The sequence below is a fragment of the Balaenoptera physalus genome, assembly GCF_965194825.1.
Source record: "Balaenoptera physalus genome assembly, chromosome: 3".
Taxonomy (NCBI): domain Eukaryota; kingdom Metazoa; phylum Chordata; class Mammalia; order Artiodactyla; family Balaenopteridae; genus Balaenoptera; species Balaenoptera physalus.
The window spans coordinates 82,422,707-82,447,237 of record NC_138890.1 but is presented as its reverse complement, the minus strand read 5'-3'; the positions used below and the strand labels follow the sequence as shown (position 1 = coordinate 82,447,237).

The window sequence follows — 24,531 nt, the reverse complement described above, 5'->3', positions numbered from 1 at the left end:
TTTAAAGTTTTAGCCGTTCTAATGGGTGTAAGGATGTTGAACATAAGGATTTTGAATATCTTTTTATGTGTTTATTGGCCATTTGTTTATCTTCTTTTGTGAATTATCTGTTCCAATCTTCGCCCTTTTTGTATAGATTTCATTTTCTTTTTCTTTTCTTTTTAAATTTATTTTTCTTTTAACATCTTTATTGGAGTATAATTGCTTAACAGTGGGGTAGATTTCATTTTCTTATTGTGATAAGAATTCTTTATATAGTTTGGGTACAAGTCCTTTGTCAGGTATATGTATTGTGAATATTTTATTAGTCCGTGGCTTGCCTTTTTCTTAATGGTGACTTTTAAAGAAGAGAATTTTTTATTTTGATGAAGTCTAGTTTATAATTGTTTTCTTTTATGGTTCATACTTTTATGGCTCTCTCTAAAATCTTTGCCTATCCTAAGATCACAAAGATTTCCTTTTATGTTTTCTTCTGGAAGTTTGATGGTTTTAGCACTTACATTTAGGTCTGTGATCCATTTTGAGTTCATTTTTGTGTTTGGTGTTAGGTAGAGGTTGTTTTTTATTTTGTTTCCATGTACATATCTAGTTGTTCCAGCATCATTTACCTTGGTACCTCCGTTAGAAGTCAGTTGATGGGTCTTTATGTCTATCCTTTGCCAATGCCACATTGTCTTTATTGCTGTAGTTTTATATTCTTCAAGTTAAGTAATATAGCTCCTCCAACTCTTTAAAAAAATTGGTTTGACACTTTTAGGTCATTTGCCTTTCCATTTAAATTTTAGAATCAACTTGTCAGTTTCTGTTAAAAAATTCCTGCTGGGGATTTAATTAGATTGTCCTAAATTCTATAGATCATTTTTGGAAGAACTGACATCTTAATAATATTGAATCTTTAAATTCTAGAGCATGGTATATCTCTCCATTTATTGATATCTTCTTTAATTTATTCCAGTAATGTTTGTAGTTTTTCCAGTGACCAGGATTTGCACAAATTTTGTTATCCTTATGCTATAGACTGAATGTTTGTGTCTCTTCAAGATTTGTATGTTGAAACCTCACCCCCATGGTGATGATATTAGGAGGTAGGACCTTTAGGGGGTGATTAGGTAATAAGGAAAGAACCCTAATGAATGGGATTAGTGCCCTTATAAAGAGGCCATAGAGAACTCCCTTGCCTCCTTCTGCCACGTGAGGATACAAGAAGTCTGCAGTCGGAAAGAGGGCCCTCACTCAACCTTGCTGGCACCCTTATCTCAGACTTCCAGTCTCCACAACTGTGAGAAATAAATGTTGTTATTATTAAGCTGTGCACTCTGTGGTATTTTGTCTTAGTGGCCTGAACAGACTAAGACTGTGTATTTGCATGATTTTGGTTGCTACTATAAATGGAATTGCATTTTTAATATTTTCCAATTGTTTGTTTCCAATATATTGAAAACTATTGATGTTTCATATTAATCTTTTGCCATAACTTTCTTAAAATTGGCCGTTAGTTTTAGTAGCTTTTTTGCAGTTACTTAGGATTTTCTACATATGCGTTATATCAAAATTACTTTTGTATATGTTTGTCTTCATCACTAGACTTGAAGCTTTTGGGACAGAGATTGTAAGTTTATTGATTTTTATGTCCCCAGCATCTATGACGGTACAAAAGTCAGGTCCATGCTCTTCTGGTTTTTCTCCTTTCTGGCTGCTTCTTTTAGTCAGTCATATTTGCTACTTTCTTCTCATTTCCATAACCTCTAAATTTTGTATTGTGCCAGGAGTCAGTCCCTGATCCTCTTCTTTTTTCTTTTGTACTTCCCTGGCAATCACATCTAGGCTTCTGGGTTTAAAAACTATTTTCTAATAAAACATTTTTTCTCTAGCCTACTTGATAGTTTCATTGGATATAGAATAGGCATCTCAAGCTTAACATTAAAAAAATAAACTGATCTTTGGATCATTCCTCTTGAAACCGTTCCTGTAGTTTTCTCATCTCAGTTAATGGTAAACTTGTTTTTGTTTGTTTGTTTGTTTTTGTTTTTTTCATTTGCAGAGGCCAGTCTTTATATCATTGTGCCATTATTATTTAAAAATGGGTAGAAGACTAGGATGAAAGTCTGATTCTACTGATAAGAAGTGTAGGTTTCATCAGCATACAACTTGTGGTATTTACGTAAAGATGGGAATCATTAGTGTCCTGAAAGCAACAGGCTTTTTCTCAAATAATATGCTTGTTGAGTTAAGGCTGATATCTATTGTATATAATAGTTAAGAAAACCACATATATAAAATGCCAGAAATTGAAGATTTTTCTTAATGCCAAGGTATTATTTTTAGCCATTTAGGACTGGAATTTATTATTTTTTGAGTTTTAGATATTCCTCTAGTTAGGACAAAAGTAGGGAACCACTTGCATTCCTTCTGTTAAATTACTTGGTAATTTAATCACCATTTATAATTTTATTATATTTGCAGATTTGTTCTAAGTCCCAAACAAATAGCTTTTTTAGAATCTGATTTTGTAAATTGGGCACTGCCAGCTTAAAAACGGGGAATAAAATTTGGCATCTCCCAGAGGGCATCCAAATGACAGCCTGTTGAAATTTTTGCTGATTTGATTAATGAACCTATTTGAGCAGATTATAAATACCTTCTTCATTTCTTCTACAGCATTTTCTTTCCAAAGGAAAAAGGTGAAAATTTGAGGTATAATCATCAGTGCCTCTATTGTTCACTGGTACATAGAATGTTTCCAATTCATTCATTCACTGTTCATTTCAAATCGAACTTTCTCCACTTAAATTTAGTATCCATTGATGATTTTTACTTGCATCAATTTCTGTAACTTTTGATTTTGATATAATTTGAAACTTAGAGAAAAGTGGGAATAATAGCATAAGGAATCTTCATATACTCTTTACTCCTATTCACCAGTTGTTTACATTTTTCATATTTAATCTCTAGAATGGGGATAATAAGAGTACCTATCTCAAGTAGTGTTGGTATTGTCTCCTAGTTTCACTGTAAATATTTTGTTAGTTTTGTTTTTCTTACTACTCTGTGTAACTGTAAAGTATTTTTAAAAATAATTCTAGTTATCCTATATTCCCTCTTCATTTAAGTTTTCTGAATACTGATCTTTTTCTGTGAAATTTTATGTGTGGGTGTGTGTATGCGCGTATACCTACATATGAGTTTAGCGATTTTTAATTTTTAATTTTTATATTACTCTTTCATGTGGGCATGGGACAAATATTTTTAAATCACAAAATTCAATAGAAAAGGCTCTAGAATTTAAGAACGTCAACCAACGAACTCTTTTTAGTTATGATGGTTTTAAAAATTTACCTTTCCTTGTATTTTTTGATTTGTTTCAATTCAACAGATAGATATAGAGTGCCAACTATATTTAAAAGATACTATTAAAAAAAGAGGGCTTCCCTGGTGGTGCAGTGGTTGAGAATCTGCCTGCTAATGCAGGGAACACGGGTTCGAGCCCTGGTCTGGGAAAATCCCACATGCCACGGAGCAACTGGGCCCGTGAGCCACAACTGCTGAGCCTGCGGGTCTGGAGCCTGTGCCCCGCAATGGGAGGGGCCGTGATAGTGAGAGGCCCGTGCACCGCGATGAAGAGTGGCCCCCGCTTGCCGCAACTAGAGAAAGCCCTCGCACGAAACGAAGACCCAACATGGCTAAAAATAAATAAATAAATAAATAAATAAATAAATAAAGTAGCTATTAAAAAAAAAAATACTGTAGGAAACATTAGGCGACCCAAATGCCTTATATTTGTAATGCTTTGTAGTTTCCAAAACAATTTGAATATGCATTTTCTTATTTGATATTACCAATAACTCAGAAAAGTAGATAATTCACGTAGATTTATTTCCATTTTTTGTGAGGAAATTGAGACCTTGAAAGATTGTGACTTAACTATCAGGGTCACCTAGCTAGTGAGTGACAGCGTAAGCATGAACTAAAGCATAAGCTTTAAGTTAGTGATCTCAATTCTCCCATTCCACCTCTGTGCAGTGACTGAGCATACATTAATTTATGCAGAGGTCTGACCTAGTGGGACCATATTTTAATTTATTCACTTAATATTTATCTTTGTCATTTATCTTAAGTACTTAAAGGACAGGGATAGGATTAGTTAAATGAGATCAAAACAGTGTCTTACAGGTCCATACAAATACCTAGAGGGTGCTTTTCAATTAAGATGGTGATGTGTGTCAAAATGCTTGGATATATGAGAGTAGTTATGACATGTTCTTTCCTGTTATATTGGAGGGTCTACTGCATGTGACTGTTGAAAAAGTAGTGGGCTGCTATTAGAGACTATGTTACTACTGCAATCAGTGTTAAAGATCAGTACATTACAGATCCTTACTTAACATGTACCATTAAATTGATTTTTTTACTTGTGGTATTATGGATTATGTCTTTGCAACATCTTCCCCCTTTTTACCCATAACCTCTAAAAGGTTCAGTGCCAGAAAGTACAGAATTGTATCTTTATTTTCTCATCACATCCTCTCTCGAATAGATAATACTTTCATTGCTCTCTTTCCAGTTTGGCTTTGAGTCACTGCTGTGATTCTAGCTGTTGAACAGTCTTTCAAGTTAGCAATTAGTATTCCAGTTAAGTAAAAATTGTTGTGAGGCTGCCATTCTTACCAGTGTAGCTAAGGTAGTTTTACTAAATCAATTACTAGAGTCATGTTGTCAGAGGTATATGACAATTACATGTCACAAAACTTCCCTAAATGTTGATACTTTAGATTTATTGGAAATTAGATTTAAAACTTCATAGTTTTGAGTTTGGAGAAACCAATAATCTGTCCTGTTCAGTAAAGCCACATTTATGCTGCTTAATATTTTGAAACTTAAGCTGTTTTAGTCTGTCTTTACTGTTTTTGCCTTCCTGATTCAATTTTGCTGTTGTTAATTAATAAATTCAAAGAAAGTATTCTAATTAGTTTCTGTCATAACTGGGAACCATAGTAAGTTAGAATACTTTGGAAAGCATGATAACACCTGCTCACTAGTAGATATTAATTCTTTGCCTGGCTCTATTCCAGTCTCACTAACTGTGTCTAAATGTGTGAACCTCTTACCATCTGGGCACTTCAATTTCCCTTTAAAAAAAAAAAAAAAGTTCTACCGTGTTCTACTTACTGCAAAGAGTTTTGAAAGATAATAGGAGGTCATTAAAGTACTTATCACCAGTATATGCTGTTTACTGGTTAAAATTTATAGCTATTTAAAAAACATTGGCTTTAAAATACACTGGTTTTTGTTTTTGTTTTTTTTTTGGCTGCACCGTGTGGCTTGTGGGATCCTAGTTCCCTGACCAGGGAGGGATCAACCTGGCCCTCGGCAGTGAGAGCGCGGAGTCCTAACCACTGGACGGCCAGGGAATTCCCTAAAATATACTGTTTTAAAATAGTAATTTACTATTTAAAAACCATTGACTCCTTTAGTGTAGTTCATCGCTTAGTCTCAGAACTTTTATTTTTAGAACAGAGTGTATTTAAAGACCAGTTTTACTGTTGAATTTGACAGGCATGGCACGTGGCCAATCTAATGAGCCCAAAGGGAGAGTGTACAGAGTGTGCAGGTTAAAGGAGCCCTGGAACTGACTTTCCACAAAGTCCAGGCTCTCCATGTTCATTCCTGCTGATTGGAGATTTGCTTAAAGTTGACTGTTTTCTTCCTTCTGTACCATCTGATTCCAATCTGTGCTTGTCTTTTGTAGCTGGAGACGGTTGGATGGCAGCTTAACCTTCAGATGGCTCACTCTGCCCAAGCAAAACTAAAATCTCCTCAAGCTGTGTTACAGCTAGGAGTGAGCAATGAGGATTCGAAGGTAAGAAAGGGTATCCCATTGAAAGGATGTATTTTGTTTACTAGGTCTTGTACTTTATTGTTAGCAAGGTCTTTGTTCTCTGAATTGAAGATTTAAACATAATTTAATTAAAATTAAAGAAAGATTAACAAAATGACAGATCTTTGTGACAAGTTTTGATGTCAGATTTACATATCACTTTGTTATTTATTTGAAAAAACAGGTTGTCTTACAAGGTACTTTTCTTGCAAGAGTATGTTATAATGTCTTCTTTTAAATTCTGCAAGGGAAAAAATTGGTAGTAGTCATATAAAATTATGATTTTAATGTTTTAGATAATTGTGGATGTTTCTGGGTGTTTTGTGTTTTAAGCTGCATACATATGGCAAGGGGAATAATGTTGTCCAGCCAATGCCTGAAATATGAAGGTGACCTGAGTTCTGTTTGTGTATGTATAGTATGTCTGTGTGTGTATTTAAATCTCAGCTATTACAAAATAGAATTTTGGATTAGTTTTAAACTGCATGGTGATTTCTTCTTTAGTATTAATGTAAGAAAACTTGAACATGTTTTCAAAGGTCAAAGAGTTGCTATGGAATAGTTTTTACTACAGCATATTGAGAAATGTGTATTTCAGTTGTCATTGAATGCTATTTTTATATATTTTTTACTACAATTGAGTATCTTTAAGAGAGAGAGAGAAGGGGGAGTGACTTTTTTTCCTTAAATAAATGAGACTGTCTCATTTTAAGACAAATGAAATAGAGGTGAGAATGAGGTAGGAAGATCTGAAGGAGAAGAGATTACTGTGGCTGTATGTGATCAGAGAAGAATGGAAGAAATGTTATTATTTATAATGGGCATTGAAGGATGTGTATATTATTACTTCTTTGTTAGCACTTTCACTGTTTATTATGTCTTGTACATTTCTGTCTTCCATAAGAACTGGCATCAGTGCCTAGCTCAGGTTACATGTCTACAGAATTTTAGGCAATTGAATTGGATCTTAACATATATAATTTATTAATTTATTACAGTGTTTGCAAAGAATCCTTTCATTTCACACATTTTCAACAGAAAAGAACATAAACTTAATGGTTAAGTGTCGAATTGACTGGTATATTATATATGCTCTGCAATTTAGTAGCGGTCTAACCTTGGGCAAGTTACTTAATCTTTATGAGTGTCAGTTTCTTCATCTGTAAAACAGGAATAATATTATCTGTCTCACAGGGCTTTTATGAAGATCAAATACTCAGTGTATATAAAGTACATGATGCTCTATAAATGCTGGCTGCTGCCATCTTCATCATCATCAATAAAAGTTTTCTTGGGCTAATGAATAAATAAATCTCTTTGTTTTAAACCAAAGCTGCCACTGACTTTATTTCTTGATGAAATTAACCTTTTCCCTTTTCTTTCATTCTTTCTCCCTTTAATTTTTGATCATATTTTTCATATGTATGCTTCTGAGAATAGGGGAGGGAAAGGATAGCCTGGAAAGTCCTTTATTTTTTTTTCTCCCCATGAACTAGGGAAGGCATTCCTTTAGGTTTAGGATAATAACCTGGAACTCAGTGGTGTGGACTGGGACGATTCCATGAGGGAAAACACACACCTGTATACACACATACGTATATGCGTTCTCCAGGTATACGTTCACTGCTTTATTTCTCGTGACTATCATATGTTAAGTCTGAGTAGCTAAATGGAATTTATGGCTTGGAAGGATACAATTTTGACTCTATATTTGATATACTTTAAGCATCATGACTTTGGCAGTGTGTAACTTTGGGATGGATGCTTGAGTCCTCCCAACTTCTTTATTATGTCTTCAAAACATGTCTCTGTGTCAGTTATATCTTTAGGCAGTAGGAATGAATGAGTAATGCTTCAAGTAAAAGAGTCATGTTTTTAATTCATATTATTCAGGAAGTCTATACAGATGTGAGATCCAACTCATTTGAGATATAGGTTTGAGTACATTTGTATTTTTCTGTCTGTTGCTATTTTAAAATTTTAGATGAACATTTGGTTACCCTTATGACTTGCAGAGCTAGAGAACCGTTTTCATTAACAGACACTTGGGAAGAGGCGCAGCAGCACACAAATATAAAGGATATTTTCATTTCGTATGCAGACTTAAGTGACCCTCTTTCTCTGTGTTGCCTATCTCCCCTGTGGCATTTTGTGGATTTGGTCCCTATTTCTTATATATTGAAAGCAGCAGACATAATGGAATGTACAACCACGGTCAACCTGGTTAGAAACATGCCCTCTCCAAGTGACGTGTGCCCTAGCTATAAAGGAACAGTTATCTACCATACCTCTGTTCCCCTCAGTGAACTGCTGCTGGGAAGCTTTACTTTTTCTCCATGTTTTTATGATCTGGTATTCTATTCTTTGTACTCTTGTTATATCTGATTCCTTGATGTTAATTCTTACATAACTTCTTTTATTAAGGACCACACACTACTCTTCCCCCAAACATTTGCTCTGTTCTGAAATGAGAATTCGGGAATTCTAGACAGGTTAGAATATTAGGTGAAAGGAACATGAGTATGGAACATGTTTTAAAAACCAAATTTGTTAAAGGAAGGGAGAAATTTTATTAAAAGGAAGATTAAAAGTTATCACTGATTAGTTTATGATGCAGAGTATCTTAAAGTCCAAAGTTGTCATGCTTAAGAAATTGACATTTGTTTAAAACAGGAAACAGGTAAAATTCTTTCAAATGTATGTTTTACAGTGTAGTTATCCTGAAAGTACACATATATTAAAATAATTCTGAGAGGATTAGAGTCAGTACAAATTGTAAGAGAAAATTTTGATAGTATTTACAATACTTTTGAGCTGCTGAACTGAAAACTTACAGTAATTCGCTGAAAAGCGTGGTTTCTAAGAATCTCTTTCTTCTCATTCCCTTCCAACATACACATGAAAAGTGTAGCCTGCAGTGAAGTTTTAATTGCTGTCACTTTAGATAACATTGTTGTACTGGCCTTCTTTCTGTTAGAACATTTCTGTCTCGAGGCTTTCCTGTTTTGCTACTAATTTTATCATGAAAACTGGATGATTCTAGCTTTTCCTGTAGTATTTTGATAGATATTCTAGTTGTTTTCAGTTAATTTTCTTACTGTTTGTCTACTGCATTTAGCAAAGTAAGATTATCTTCCTGTTCCACACATACCTCAAAACAAGTTTTCTGAGTTTTTTGGCTTTTTTGTTTTTTTTGTTTTACTTCATTAGGGGGCAGTAGAGCTCTTTGCTTACCTAACCTCTGGCACTCACAGTGTTATTTGAGATAACATTCAAAATAATTTGTGAAGTCAGTAGTTGTGGGAAATGCTAAGTGTTTACATTTCTAATCTGTGTATAACAATAGAGTTCTCTTGTTTCCATCAACAAAATTAGTGCCTATTAATCAGATATGTACAGAACAAATAAATAAAATCATCCTGATTTCAATATTTGCTAATTTGTATATGATCATTTGCCAAAATGAAATTTATTAAAAAGCCTTCTACACTGTTGATTTTTTTTGTTACATTCTGCCACCTGTATTAACTTCTCTATGAGAAAAGAGAATACAATAATCCCAAAGATAGTTGAATGGCTGTGTTAGGTTAGAGCATAACTGGTTCCAGACTAGTCATAGACAGTTGAAATTTCTTTATTTATAGAGAATAGCAATTTTATATGTAACAGATTTGGTAATTTTGAATGGCATCAACACTTTAACTGAATATCCTAAAAACACTAAAATATTTGAATTTTACTACTAATCTTGCATTTTCCAAAGTAAATTTGCTGTTCAAGACAATCATATTTTGTAAATGCAGTGATTCTAAATTCTTTTTGTTCATCCTTTAAGAAAGGATCCTTGTGTTTCATTCTTTTTTTCTTCTTCTTTTGAAACAACTGGGATAAAGTCACCTTGACAAGAGAACTTTCTAAACATTTATCTAAGTGTTCCATTGGATTGTGCTCAGGTTGCAGAAGGGTAATTATGGTCTTGAGTGAACTTAGGACTTTTAATACCAACTTTTAAAATTAGAGGTCTTCATTCTTATTTTCAAAATGTATGACAAATTCTATTTAGATTGAGAAAAGGGGAAAAAAGCCTTTTTAAAATTGCTTACTCTATGTAGATATGGTATTACCTCCTTTGATATTTAAAGCATCTCTTCCAGGTATGAATTCTTATTATTATCTGTATTTTATAGATAGATGGAGAAATGGAAACATGTAGTGGTTAGTTTATTTTCCTAGGTTATTCCTAACTAATAAACAGAGCTAGGATTTGAAGTCAGGCAATTTTATTTCAGAGACCTATGCTATATTTATTGCTAGGATACTGTATCATTTTGCTTATTTAATAACTTAGCAGTTATCCTGTAATATGTGTATATGTTTCAAGGTGTTGAAAGCTTTTCTAAAATGCAATGATTGTTTTATTATTGTTCTTCATAAAACTAAAATTACGTGGATTCTAAATTTCCTTTTCTTTTTCTTTGATTAAATTGAAACAATTTTACACTAGAGTCAATGAAAGACGCTAATATATTCTTTTATGTGGTAAGTAAAGTCGTATGTTTTGATGTTGTCTCAGTTCAATAGACACTGCATTTATTAACAGACCTTATTGTAAGGGCTATATGACATCATTGATGTTGATGTGTCGTGAACAAAGAAATAGGGTGTATCATTAAAAACACATCCTTAGCTGTATATATGACAGGTTTTTCAGTAAGAGAAAAACACACATATGCTGTTCAAATCATGAACTCTTTGTATTAGAAATTTAAAGTATTTTGATCTTCTTAAAGGTAATGTTTGTATTGACTGATTCGGAAGGACCTTCAAATTTTTCTGAGCTGCTTTGATGAACAGGTCTAAATTTTACAAATGTTGTATTTTTATTAATCTAATCTATATAGTGAATATATTTCAGCATATTCTCTTGATAATTTAAATTTATTTTTCTGTGTTACAATATTTGTGCATATATTTATAATGGACATTTTGGAAAATATAGGGAAAAAAAACCAATTAAAATCAAGTGTAATTCTAGTACCCACAGCATTGTTATGTTTTGTTATATGACCTTCCAGTCATTTTTTTCCTATACCTCTGTTATAAGTGATTTTTTAAAAAACAGTGATGTTTGCATTTGGTTTAAGAAAAGGAATTGAACTTTTGTTATTACTGTTCAGTACTAGATGTGGTATGAGAAGATAGTCTCATTCATCAGTCAGAACTTTTTTTTTCTTTTTTGATAAATAGCAATTATTCATTTTCTACAGTATACTATCTTATGATCTGAAAAGACATTCTATAAAGTCTTGGGCTTTTTTACTCACTGATTTTGATCAGAAATTTATAAAATTAGCTTTGTCTAATGAGCAGGTCTGTGTCAAGATACTTTTATTTGTGTCATTTGGGATAATTTTATTCAGGGTTTAGAAGAATTTTAAGACAGGTCAGTGGTTTTTACTTTTGAAATGAAATGATTGATGAATATTGCTTGTCTTTTAAAAAAGATGTTTCTGGTTCTTTTTTTATTACCTAAGTTGTATACGTTTATTTTGAAAATTTTATAGATATGGAAAGAAAAACTCACAGATTTACCACCACTGTGCAGTCTCTTTTATTTCAGTGTTCGTTCAATAGCTACTTTCTTTTGAAAGTCTTCTTTGATTTTATATTCTGCTTTTTTCATTTAACTCTGTAACAGATCTTTTCCATATTCAGACTCATCACTAATATATTTTAAATGACTGACTGCATCACATTTTGGCTATGACTTACTACAATTTCCTACCAGTTCCTCTGTTGTCAAATAATGAGTTTGCTTCCAGTATTTTCCTATTATATTGTGATAAACATCTTTGTGTATAAATACATGGTAGGTGTTCAGTAAACACTTATTGGATGATGAATGAACAAATGAATGAATGAATAAAGCATCCTTGGAATTTATGGTTATTCTTCAGGAGTGTAATTACTGGGTGAAAGGGTGTAAACCAAAAAAAAGGTCCTTACTGTAGTTTGATAATTGGCTTTTCATAATCGTTTTAGGAACACACACACTCAAAGGTGGCATTCAAAGGATATAAGAGCTTCTGGAGAAAAGTGTAACATTACTATCTCAAAAGTAGGTTCTTTGATAACTAGTTAATTATTTTGGGTAATTTTAGGAGACCAGTGAAAAGCCCTGGTATTTTTGTAAGATTATAGAGCCCTCTCATTTATAATTTCTTTATTCCATTAGTATACACATTAAAGAAGCTTTTGTTGTATGTGTTTTATTTTATTATAGAACATGTAGAAGCAATCTCATAAAATATTCTAGCAGTTAGAGTAAATAGAAACAGCCCTTATTTGGTAGACAATTGCCCATATACTTTGAAAAAAAAGCCTGGTTCTTTGCAATCAAATTTATTTATTTAAGTAATCCTAAGGCTTTGTGGCTCTAGTTTTCTGATTCTTAATTTTGTTTTGTATCCTTTTTCATTGCAATCAGTTTCTCAATGATAGTATCCTTTAAGGTGTCATGTTTTCTAAATGAGAGCAATACAAAACTGTCTTTCCTCAATTTAGTGTGTTTTTTTTTTGTTTTTTTTTTTTTTTTTAGTTTTGTGATCAGTATGACTTTCTGAAAGATCTTAGGTATTCAAGTATATTGAAGTGTTCAAATCATACGTGTATAGCTCCTTGGTATCACAAAATGAACCCCCTTGTATGCGTGTGAAGAGTAAGTCTTTTTCTGTACTTTAGGTTGCCTAATGGAAAGTCTGCATTTATCCATAATAAGACTTTTAAGCTAGCAAAAATATTGTTTTAGACACTGTGTATCTTTGATGAGTAAAAACAAAATATTAATACACAGTGTAATGGAAGTTAGTATTCATGTGGAGAAAATGATAAAAACGACTTGGAGGAGAAAATGTTTTTTTTTTTTAATTTATTTATTTATTTTCAGCTGTGTTGGGTCTTCGTTTCTGTGTGAGGGCTTTCTCTAGTTGCAGCAAGCGGGGGCCACTCTTCATCGCGGTGCGCGGGCCTCTCACTGTCGCGGCCTCTCCTGTTGCGGAGCACAGGCTCCAGACGCGCAGGCTCAGTAGTTGTGGCTCATGGGCTTAGTTGCTCCGCGGCATGTGGGATCTTCCCAGACCAGGGCTCGAACCCGTGTCCCCTGCATTGGCAAGCAGATTCTTACCACTGCGCCACCAGGGAAGCCCCAGGAGAAAATCTTTTTAAAAAATACTCCATTCGTGTATTTCATAATTTAAAAAATCATCTTTTTACTAAAATTCTTTTCAAAAAATTTGTGAAATTTCCAAGTAGGCAAACAATATCACCCTCACTTTTCTTTCCTAGCTTCTGAACTTCTTTACTTTTTTGAAATCTGGAGGCAATTGATAATTGTAGAATTCCTCAAACATAATAGAATATGTTTAAAAGTACCTTTAAATTTTGTTTAATGTATTTTTATGGATTAGAAATGATAGTAATGTAAATGAGTGGCTTATGTATTTTGAAATAAAAGTGTTAACAATGAATTAGATATCTGAACAAATAAAATTCAATAAATTAAAGTTCAATAAATAAGCAACAACTTTTAAAATAGCTCAAATTCAATTCAAGAAACATTTATTAAACCTTTACCATGCATGAGGTACTAGACAAGGTATTTGTGATATAGACGGGTTTTATTTTCCATCATGGAGCTTATGGTCTAAAAGGGAATACATACATTAAGCCGGTAAATATATTTAAGTTTAGTGACTGTTACAAAAGAGGAAATACATGGAACTGTGGAAACTGACAGCAAGGAGTTGGAGACTGCAACAGGCAGGGGAGTTTCAGGTGGAGGAAAGAACACATGAAAAAGGATAGAGGCTTATCTTCTGAGCATGTTGAGTATGAGGTAGCTGAGATATCCAGGTAGAGGTTGTTTGGATGGCAGTCGGTGAGGTGGGGAGTGGATTATAGACTAGAAATTGAGACTTGGAAATCATCAAGGTTTTGATTATCATTTCAGTTATGAGATGGAAGAGGTTAGTCACTTAGGGAGGAAGTATAGAACCTGATGAAATCCCAAATTTAAAAGGCAAGTAGAGCTACAGGAGCTTATCACAGTGATTTGGAAAGGAGCAGCCAGCGACCAAAGCAAGAGAGCATTTCTTGGGGGGTGAATAATGTTACATGCTGTAAGAGGTAAAAGAGAGAAAAAAAAAAGATACTAATTTAACCCTCACAGCTGTGAATTAAGTACTAGTATTTTCCCTAGCTTGTAGATTAAGAAGACTAGTCTCAGTGGTTAAGTATCTTTCCCTAGATTGGATATTAGAAAGTAATATGGGCAAGATTTGAACCCAGGTCCACCTGCCACAATAGCCTGAACTTATAATCACTATATAGCAGTTTAAAAAAAAAATGAATTTAGTGTCATGGAGGTCACTGGTGATCACTATGTGGGGCAGGAGAAGGAGGTGTTTCAAGACGGAGGGCGGTATTGAATACTGTTGAGAGGTCAGGAAAGAGAAGAACAGACATATATATGACTGTTGGATTTGGTTAGATGGACTTCTCTGAGAACCTTGGTAATTGTAGTCTCAATTACAATTGAGAGGCAAAAGAATCCTGATTGGAGTAAATTGAGGAAAGAAAATGAGGCAAAAAAGTGAAAGCAACCACATACTTAACTCCTTCAAGAAACAGAAACAGAATAGTCAATGTAGGGGAATGTGGATTCAGTGACTGGAGATATTAGAGGGGGTTTGTATGCCGATTCCACATCCATTGGGGAGAAATTGATGCTGCAGGACAGAGAGGGATATAAGTTCCATGAGAAAGTGAGAAGATAAGAGGGCCAGAGCACAAATGAAAGGGTTGGACTTTGATGAGAGTGGGAACACATTATTTGTTGTAACAGCAAAAAAGAAAGAGAATGGATTGGGTAGGTAGTTTTGGTGGTAGAAGAGGAAGCTGTGTCTGATTGCTTCTGTTTCTGAATGCAGTCATTAGTTGAGAGAGTGGGTAGGTCTAGAAGGTTTGGGAACAGGGGAGGAAGTATGAAACAGTTATTTTGGATATTGGGAAAATGAACAAACTAGTTATTTTAGGCTGTTTCACTGTTACTGACCAGTGCTTATTGCCCGTTTGAGATTTGTGACCATGAATTTGAAATGAGAACTGTTGAAATGGTGTACATTTTCCTTCATCCATTTTTAGTTGCTCTGATGCAACTGTGAAGTAGGTAGATAATTGGGTTTAATCAGCGTTTCATCTTTGCCAGGTGTATCAGGTGAAGGGAGAAAGGGACAAAAGGATTGGCCTTGTGTACAAGGGAGTGATTTTAGTGATGGACCATAGATTCTAAAACAGATCAGTTGTAAAGTGAGGATATGGTGTATATTGTGGGTGGCGTGATGGAGAGTGAGAATCTGGCTATAGAACTGGAACCCTAGCCGCAGGCTCCCTTGAGTTGTTTGTGGTACAGAGGAACCTCAGACACATTAGTTCCAGGGTCACTTGGGAATTTTTTATTTGAATCTTCTCCCTCCCTTCCTCTCTTCTTCCCTCTCTTTCCCCTTCTTCCTTTCTTTTTATAATCAAGCAAAAATGCAGTTTCTTTCAGCGTTATTCCATTTTATCTCAAGGAGTTCCAACCTATCCATCTTTAAAGGGCCATTTTATCCAAAGTTAAAATACTGCCACTTCCTTGGTAAGGCTAATATATTAATAACTCCAAAAATAACCCTTTTATAATTCTCAGCAGTAAAACAAATAGAATTATTATTCATATACAACTTTATTAATGGAATGAACAAAGGCTGATGGAATTTTCCAGCAAAAAGAGATCTTAGATGGATATGGCAGTGGATTCTTAGATATAATATCAAAAGCATGAATGACAAAATAGACAACTTGGACTTCATCAGAATTAAAAACTTGTGCATCAAAGGACATTATGAAGAAAAAGAAAAGGTAGGCTAAAGAATGAGAGAAAATGTTTGCAAATTCCTGATAAGGAATTTCTGTCTAGAATATGTAAAGAACTCCTACAACTCAACAACAAAAAGGCAAACAACTCAAATAAAAAATGGGTAAAGGACTTGCAGAGACATTTCTCCAAAGAAGATATAAAAATGGCCAACATGCACATGAAAAGATACTCAACATCATTAATCACTAGGGAAATGCAAATCAAAACAAGAGTGAGATACCACTTCACACCCATTAGGATGGCTATAATTAAAAACAAAAAAAAGTAAAATAACAAGTGTTGGTGAGGATGTGGAGAAATTAGGACCCTCATATATTGCTGGTGGAAATGTAAAGTGGTTCAGCCACTATGGGAAATAGTTTGTCAGTTCCACAGAAGTTCAAACATAGAACTATTGAATGACTCAGCGGTTTCACTCCTAGATATATACCCAGAAGAAGTGAGAACAAGGACTCAAATATGTACATCTGCATGCATGTTTATAGCAGTACATAACAGGAGCCAAAAGGTGGAAACAACTCAAATGCCCATCAATGGATGAATGGATAGACAAATAGTAGTATACACATACAATGGAATATTATTGAGCCATAAACAGAAATGAAGTCCTGATACATGCTACAATGTATATGAACCTCAAAAACATTTTTCTTAGTAAAAGGAACCAGACACAAAAGGTCACATATTGTATGGTCTCATTTATATAAAATATCCAGGTTAGGCAAATCCATAGAACCAACAAGCAGATTAGCAGTTGTCAAGACCTGGGGGAAGGAAAGAATGGGGACTGACAGCTTAAAGGTTATTGGTTTCTTTCTGGGGTGATGAAAACGTTCTGAAATTAATGCACAACATTGTGAATGTATTGGAAGCCACTGAATTGTATACTTTAAAAGGATTAAAATAGTACATTTTAAAGACAGAGAGAATGAGAGAGAGAGAGAGAGAGAAGGAGGATGAAGGAGACCAACTTAGGGAATATTTCAACCCTCTAAGTTTACTGAGAAAACTCAGGCCCAGTCAGGTTGAATGGTTTGTCAGTTGATAATTGGCATAGCGAGATGAGACCCTAGTCTGACAGAATAAAGGGAGTACATTGGATTTAAAGTGTAAAAGTGAGATGACTTGAGTTTACATTCTTAGACTGTGGGCAAGAATCTGAATCTTTCTGCAGCAAATTTCCCAATTTGAAAATGTGGCTAGTAATACCTGCCTTCTAGGATTATTGATAGAATTAAATACCTGTGAAGTGCCTATTATCGATAGAATGACTCTCACACAGTAGGCACTTAATGTTAATTGAATTTGAATTTTCAGTGCTATAGTTCAACATTGTGTTAGGAACATAGTTTATTCTGGAAAATATTTTTAGGAGTATATTATTTTGGAGGATAGTTGAATACTGACTTGATGGCTTATATAGTAGTTTGCCCTTATTAAAAAAATTGTTCAGTGTTACAATATTCTCCTTTGTACCTGGCTGTTGGAATTCAGATTGAATTTTCTGTAACCATCATTTTTAACAAATCACTGTTCCTTTTCTCTTAATTAGTAGAAATGATTCCCAAATGAATATAGAGGAAGAATACCACTTCCTTAATTACTAGTATTGCATTGTAGGCTACTTGAACTCGCCGTGGGATTTTTTTTTCACCCACAGTGACCTTTCATAGAGTATGTACTCTGAAAGAACAAGTCCACAGGGGTAGTATGGCATTGTGCCACTTATAAATGTAATTTTCTAGTATCTTAAACCATCTTTGTTTTTATATCGCTATTCTTGATTATAATACTTTGTATGTACTCTTTTAGCCACAAGGCTCAAAAATCTACAAATATTGAGTCTCAAAACACTCCAATGAGGCAGGCATATTGCAATCATCCTTTTTAGTTAAGAGAGGAGGAGAAGGATATTATTTAATTGTTAATGTATAGTAATAGAAGAAATAGTCTACCAAAAATCTGTTGCTAGTTTTACAATAGTCTTGTTTTAAAATGAGAAATCAAAAGAATTTTAATTTGGGTATTTTCTCTACTTTTCAACTGATTTTTATGTATATTGACTTCTTTTGACTCCTAAGTACAAGAAAATATGAACATTGTAAGCATATACCTAAAGTAGCTTGAACAATTTAAATTTATCAAGCATTTTGCTGTAGACAGATAAGTAATTTATAGATTTATATATAAATTTATATTTAGATATAATTTATAGATTTCTTAGCTTTGAGAGTGGGTATTGTGTATTCATTTATAGGTTAAATTATAGTCACCTCCTCAGGTATTTTAGGTTGGCATGGTAATGACTAATAATAACACTGCTGCCATATAAGTGTATTTATACTTCTCTTTGATGGTACACATGTTATTTATGAATTAAGTACTACCTAATTCTATGTATTTCAGCTGTCTGCTTCTAAAGCATAGAGATCTTTGGAGATGGGATATTATATAGGACAAGAACAAGTTTAAAAATAAAAAGTTTAAAAATACAGTTTAAAATGCGATCTAATTAATGGTAATTCCTAAAAAAAAAGGTAAACATTTCTCATAAGAAAATTTTGTTTATTTAAGAAGTAAACCCACAAGTTGCCTTGGGTCAGTTCATATGGATTAGGACCTATTTGGAGGCTGAGGGGACGTCTAATTTCTTCATAATATTATATGAAATATGCAGGTGGCTGAGATACCTCATTGTCTCTTTCGTAAGTGCTGCCACTTTGTATTTTTCTGAATTCTAGTCAGCCTAGGTGGATGGAGCTCATTAAAGCTGAGTGTCTCGATAGCTGCAGTGCACAGAAAGTAACCACTATGCCTGATACTGCCACATTTAAACAATTAAGAAGGTAATGATAATAGATAACATTTATTGACCATTTAATATATGCCAGGTATCCTACATGCTTTTATACTTTGTCTCATTGGACCCTTGAAATTAATAAACAATAAGTAACTTTTTAAAAATTTGCCCAGAAGGACTGAAAATAATGTACAATTTAATAAAGTAACCACTATGCTTCCACAGTGATTACTTTTCCATCTGTCTTTAGTGAGGTCCATGGCTAGTGCCTATTCTCATAGTCTATATGGTTCTATCTTGCCCTTAAACGTTTTGTTTTGATAGTCATGAAACTCTCCAGAGGGTAGGTGATTTATTTCCGTTTGCCAAGTGTGAGGAGTGAGAGAATGACCTTGATAGACGATTGCATTGAGAGTTTTCCTATTCTTTTCTGGCAGGGCTGTCTGGGTGATGAAGTACTCATAGTACTAGAGAATCACGGAGTTTCTGGTAGTAAAATAGAGTCTGTACTGGATTTTTCTAGATGATAGCTGCTCAGCTGAAGTGCAAGTAGGTAACAGGTTAGCTGAATATTGATTGCTCTGTTCTGCCCTTGGGGCAGCCAAGCAGTGTCTGGGGGAACTGGAGGGCCCGGCCAGTCACCCAACCTCAGGCTGCCTTGTTGGTTAACCACATTGTAAAGTACAAACATGATCATTTTTTTGTCAGCACCAGGATGTGAGTTAGGCTTAGGAAACATGATTTCCCTCAGAAATGGGAAGAAGTAGAAATTGTAAAATATTTTATCTTTTTTTTATACCTAATTCTCTCTCTCCTGTTGTTTAATTGCTGGTGGGATGCTGAATTTGGAGCTTGAAATTTGTACTTAGCAGCTTAACCATAGCCACTTGCATAAAAGTGTAAACATTTTCTGACCAGAATGTGTCTACCAGTCAATTGTATATATTGACAGAGGGCAAACTTGACCTGTTTACTTGAGGGTGCTTTTCGCTTCCAATATTCTTTTTGGGGAAGTTTGGTTTACAAATAGTTTTAGGTAATTTTTGAAACTCTGATGTAAAAATTCTATCAGATAGTTTATAATTCATTAAGTTACATTAAAAAATTCTATCAGTTTATAATTCATTAACTTACATTAAGCGATTCATATTGCAAATTGGCCCAAATCTACAAAGACTGCCTTTATTAGCCCACATAGTTTTCCCTAATTCTCATTTCTGCCAGCCTCTCCCATAAAACTTCTTATTTTTCTTTTTGCACATTAATATTAAAAAGAGTGATGTCCTCTTTTTTTTTCTTTTACATATAAGGAATCTTATGGAGAGATGGGTTTTAGGGTCTCTAATGTCAGTGCAGAAGGTGATGATCTCATAGAGACAAGACTATTCTTGGGAGGGAGAGGAAATCACTTAGGAAGGTAACACATTGGATCCCATCATAGCATTTCTTATTAAGTCAATTTCAGTCGTATTATTTTTCTTCAGAAGTTTGTTGGAACAGTTTGCTGTTTCTTTAGTTGAACATTTAGATTTACAGTGCATGTATGTCTTTTAGCCCTAGAATCACCTTAGTACACGAGGCCTCAGCACACATCGACTGAGGAAACAGAAGATTCACATTTTCCGTCTCACACTCACACTGACTCCAGGAGTTACACTCGTTCAGGGAATGGTGGGCCTCATTGCTTTCATTATTTAATTAGTATTCTATCTCTGTTTGCAGAGTGTATAGTTGAAGTCCACATATATAGTTGAATTTAACTGAATCACAGTTAAATTCACATGAATTAAATATGTCACTTGTATTAACTGATGACTTGTTTGTGCTTTGGTCCCTCTTATGTTTTACTAATTTATGCCTTCAGAATCTTCAAGTTCTCTTGTCTTAGAATTTAAAAGTACTAGTGTGTTCATTAAGAAAGTCTCCTGCCTATTACCAATCTGTTACTGATTTATAGGATTAGAGCCTGTTAGGAGAGAGAAAAGGTTCTTAAATATAAACTCACTGGTATTCTGTATTTGTCAGGGAAGTATATTCTTGTAAAAATCTTATAGGTAAACAGACATTCTGTATGTCCTAGTGAAAAAAGGAGGGGATAAGATAGTATAGATGATAGTTCCTAACTTTTAAATTTGACAGGGAAGAATGTGAGTATATTGACCTAGTTAATGCCAATTTGAAGAATTCTAATGATTCCCTATTTTCCTTCAAATTGTATTGAGCCGCGTTCTGTTGGTACCAGCCATGTTATTTTAATTGGATTTAGATTCAGACATGACTGTCTCCCATGGCTTCCATTCTTGTACGCTCTACTTATACTGCTTTGTACAGTAGGGGTTTGCCTTTATTTATATTTGCAGCATTAATCACCTATTAATTTTTCATTTTAGGTCGCTAAAATATATCACATACATTAGTATAAGAATTATAAAAATCAATTATCCTAATAAATTGCAGAGCAAAAAAATTGCAAACAACTGTGATTTTAATTTCTTATATTTTAAAACGTCTGGTTGAAGATTTTTATTCATGATTTCTTCCCCCCTCACCTCTCCCATGTTAATATTGTTGTAGAGAAGGTTTAGACTTTGTTACTAAATACACACCTTATTAAATAGGTGTGTGTCCTGGGACAGAGCATTTCTCTGGTTCCTAGTTATTTCTACCATTCAGCTAAAAAATAGCTCTGTATTACATTTGACAGATAATAGAGAATAATGTAAAGGACTTTGAAGGTGGCATTGGTATGTAGTAAAAGCAACACAAGCTTTGGAATCACACTGTTTACCTCTTGGGAAATAGCTGAAGAATCTCGAGCAGGTTACTTACCTGATTGAGGCTCAAATTCTGATCTGAAAGTTTGGACAATAATAGCAACCTTCCAGGGTTTTTCTGAGAATTAAATATGGTAGGAAATGTAAAAGTGTCTGTTACAGTACAGTACATTGATATCTTCATTACTTAAAGAGGTCTTTCCAGTTTAGAGCAGGAAAATTGAAATGCCTAACTCTTTATAAGACCATTATTAAGTTTTGCCAGAAGTAGAACTAGTTGTGAAAGTAGAAGGCATAAAGAAGATAATTCCTTCTTTCTTTTTTTTTTTTTTTTTTGGTCTCTCTAATATCTTTAGGATAAATTTAGGAAGAAAATGTTTTAAGGGAAGATTAGGTCTATTAAAAGACCTTACTGAATTTTGTTCTTTGATGCTAGTGACCTTCTTTTCCTAGCTGTTTGAACCAAGTGAAAAAGGGTAATAAAGCTCTACAATAAAACAATCTGATTAAAAATAAAGCTGCATACTTAATAAAAAGCCTGTCCCTTTGCTTACAACAAGTGGGAGAATATAACTTTGAATGTTTGATGAATGCAGAACTTTAACAAGAGTTATGAATATACCTGCTCAATTTTAAGATAAAAATGAAAAGAAGTTTGAAATATACAGATCACCAGATGAGAGTATAAATTATTATTGGGAAATTTATATAAAATAGAAATTAGAGAGATTATGGGCATCCTAATCTCACATTATTATGAAGATATGAAAAATTAAATGAAATGTCGTCAAATTTTGTAGTTTTAACCAGAGAAAAGTTATTTTCTGAATACTTCTATTTACAAAAAACAGCCACTGACTTGGTTCTAAAAAAGTTAGATTATTTAAGTCCTGTAAGAATTTCATCTGAAATAGTTTTAGCAGCATGCAGTATCAGTAATTATACTATGAAGTCAGCATGATGTTTGGATCTTCTAAAACTGTTTTGAAATTTGCTTAGTGCAGTTTTACCCAAATGTGTTAGTGACCTTGAGAATTTTTTTTTAAAACAATACCAGTTACAGTGGTGTCCTGTGAAAGGTGTTTCAGTAAACTGAAGTTAATTTAAAATTACTTATGATTGTCACTTGGTCAAGAGAAATTATTTAACATGGCATTTCCCTCAATTTATAATAACATAAACAAAGAAGTAGATTTTAAAAATATTACTGATAAGTTTGCTTCCATAAAACCAGGAAAGTAAACTTAAAACATTCTGTTGTTGATATAAATAAAATACTTAAACTTAAAATGTTATGAATTTCAATTTCTCAATAATGTTCTACAAAAATATTAACCATTAAAATATGCATTAAAACGTGAATGGGGGCACGCGTTTTTCCTTTAGCGTCAAGTTCCAGGCACTGATAAGAACTTTACAGTAGTATACATTCATTCCTCCCAACCCCTGGCCTTTTGCTTTTATTATCACATATTTTTCTTAAATATGTTATAAACCTTACACTATACTATTTTTGTTTAAATAGATAATTATCTTTTACAGATTTAATTAAAGTCCCAAGTCAGTTGGTTTAAGATATGGAGATTTTTCTGGGTGGGCTTGGCCCAATCAGCTGTTCACTTTAGAAGCAGAAAGTTTTCTCTGGCTGGTAGCAGAAGAGAAATCAGAAAGATCTGAAGTGTACAAAGGACTCTGCGTGTTGCTGGTTAGAAGATGGAGACATCGGTGAGAAAGAATGAGGGCAACCCCTAGGAGAAGAGAGTGTTTTCTGGTTGACAGCAAGGAAACAGGGAACACGGACCATTAGCTGCAAGAACTAGATTCTGCCACCAACCTGAATGAGTGTGGAAACAGATTCTTCCCCAGAGCCTCCAGATAAGAGCCCTGCCTGACTTGCATCTGATTATACCCTTGTGAGAGGCCAGCCAAGCCTGTCTGAACTGCTGACCTACAGAACTATGAACTAACAATTTGATGTTGTTTTAAGCCACTCAGTTTGTGGTAATTAGTTATACAGCAATACAAATACTAATATACCTTATAAGACCTTTTGTCAATCTGAACATTTCTATGAGGCTTTGTCTTAGCTCTTTCTGAAGTCTTAGCACAGCATGTTACAGCCCTACTCTGGATTTGATCTTTACCTGAAAGCCATTTCATTATTTGAGAATCATTTTGTCATCTGGAGGTCCTTGTAACTTCACACACTTTTATTTAACCCAGCGAGTCCTTGCTCTTTTGGAGCTAATAGTTCATTCTTTAGCTCATCTCTTTCCTATATGCAACGAGAAGAAACCCAGTGGCACTTTTAGTCATTGAGTTCATTAGGAACATTTCCCATTTTCAATTTTTCTACCAACAACAGTATTTCTAAACTTCCCTCCAAAATAAAACAAGGAACCCCTTTCTTGCAGCTTCCAATCACACTTCAGTACTTTTAAACCCTTACCAACAACCGCTTCTGGTCCTTTTAGGCTTCCACTAACACTGTCCTCAGTGCCCTTTAGGCTTTAACCTGATTCTGTTGCCAATGGCAGCTAAATCCAAGAGCATCCTAAGGCAGAAGTCCATGACATTTTTATGACCTAGGCTCGTAAGTCACATAGCATAATTTCTGTTGTCCTCTATTGGTTGAAGCAATCACAAAGGTCTGCAAGCTTCAGGGGGGAGGGATATTGACCACACTTCTCTATGAGAGAAGTGTTAAGGTCATATTGAAAGAGGGGCCCGTGGGATAAAAGATATTGTGTCTATATTTGGATAATTAAATCTACCACAGATCTCAACATTTTAGCTTGTATTTTAAAATTGCATTTTGTCTGATTTGTAATGCTCTTTCAAAATATAATGCTACCAACCCTGTAGCCCATTTCACAATTATAGATTTATGGGAAAATCTAAGGTTTTATTTATAACAGTCTTATAGTATATCCAATACTGACATCAGCCAACTGGTACATTCTTTAATATAATTTAAAAATTAAAAATTAAATTTAATTAAAGTTATTAGCTAGTGATTCAAGCTGATTTTTTTTTCTTGTTTAATGAGTTTAGATTTTTAAAGAAAAGTATTTTCTTAACTGAATCAATCTGTAACCCTCTTTTA

General features: G+C 33.9%; 1 protein-coding gene across 12 annotated transcripts in view; it reads left to right on the top strand.

The window, feature by feature from the left end:
* Nucleotides 1–24,531, top strand: part of COMMD10 (COMM domain containing 10) — a 264,005-nt gene that overhangs the window by 24,519 nt on the left and 214,955 nt on the right. For 9 of the 12 annotated variants that reach the window (XM_082455814.1, XM_082455807.1, XM_082455813.1 and 6 more), the window contains exon 5: nt 5,747–5,857. In XM_082455814.1, the coding sequence (XP_082311940.1) occupies nt 5,747–5,857 (111 nt within the window). The other 3 variants (XM_082455810.1, XM_082455817.1, XM_082455816.1) reach the window with 3 other exon arrangements.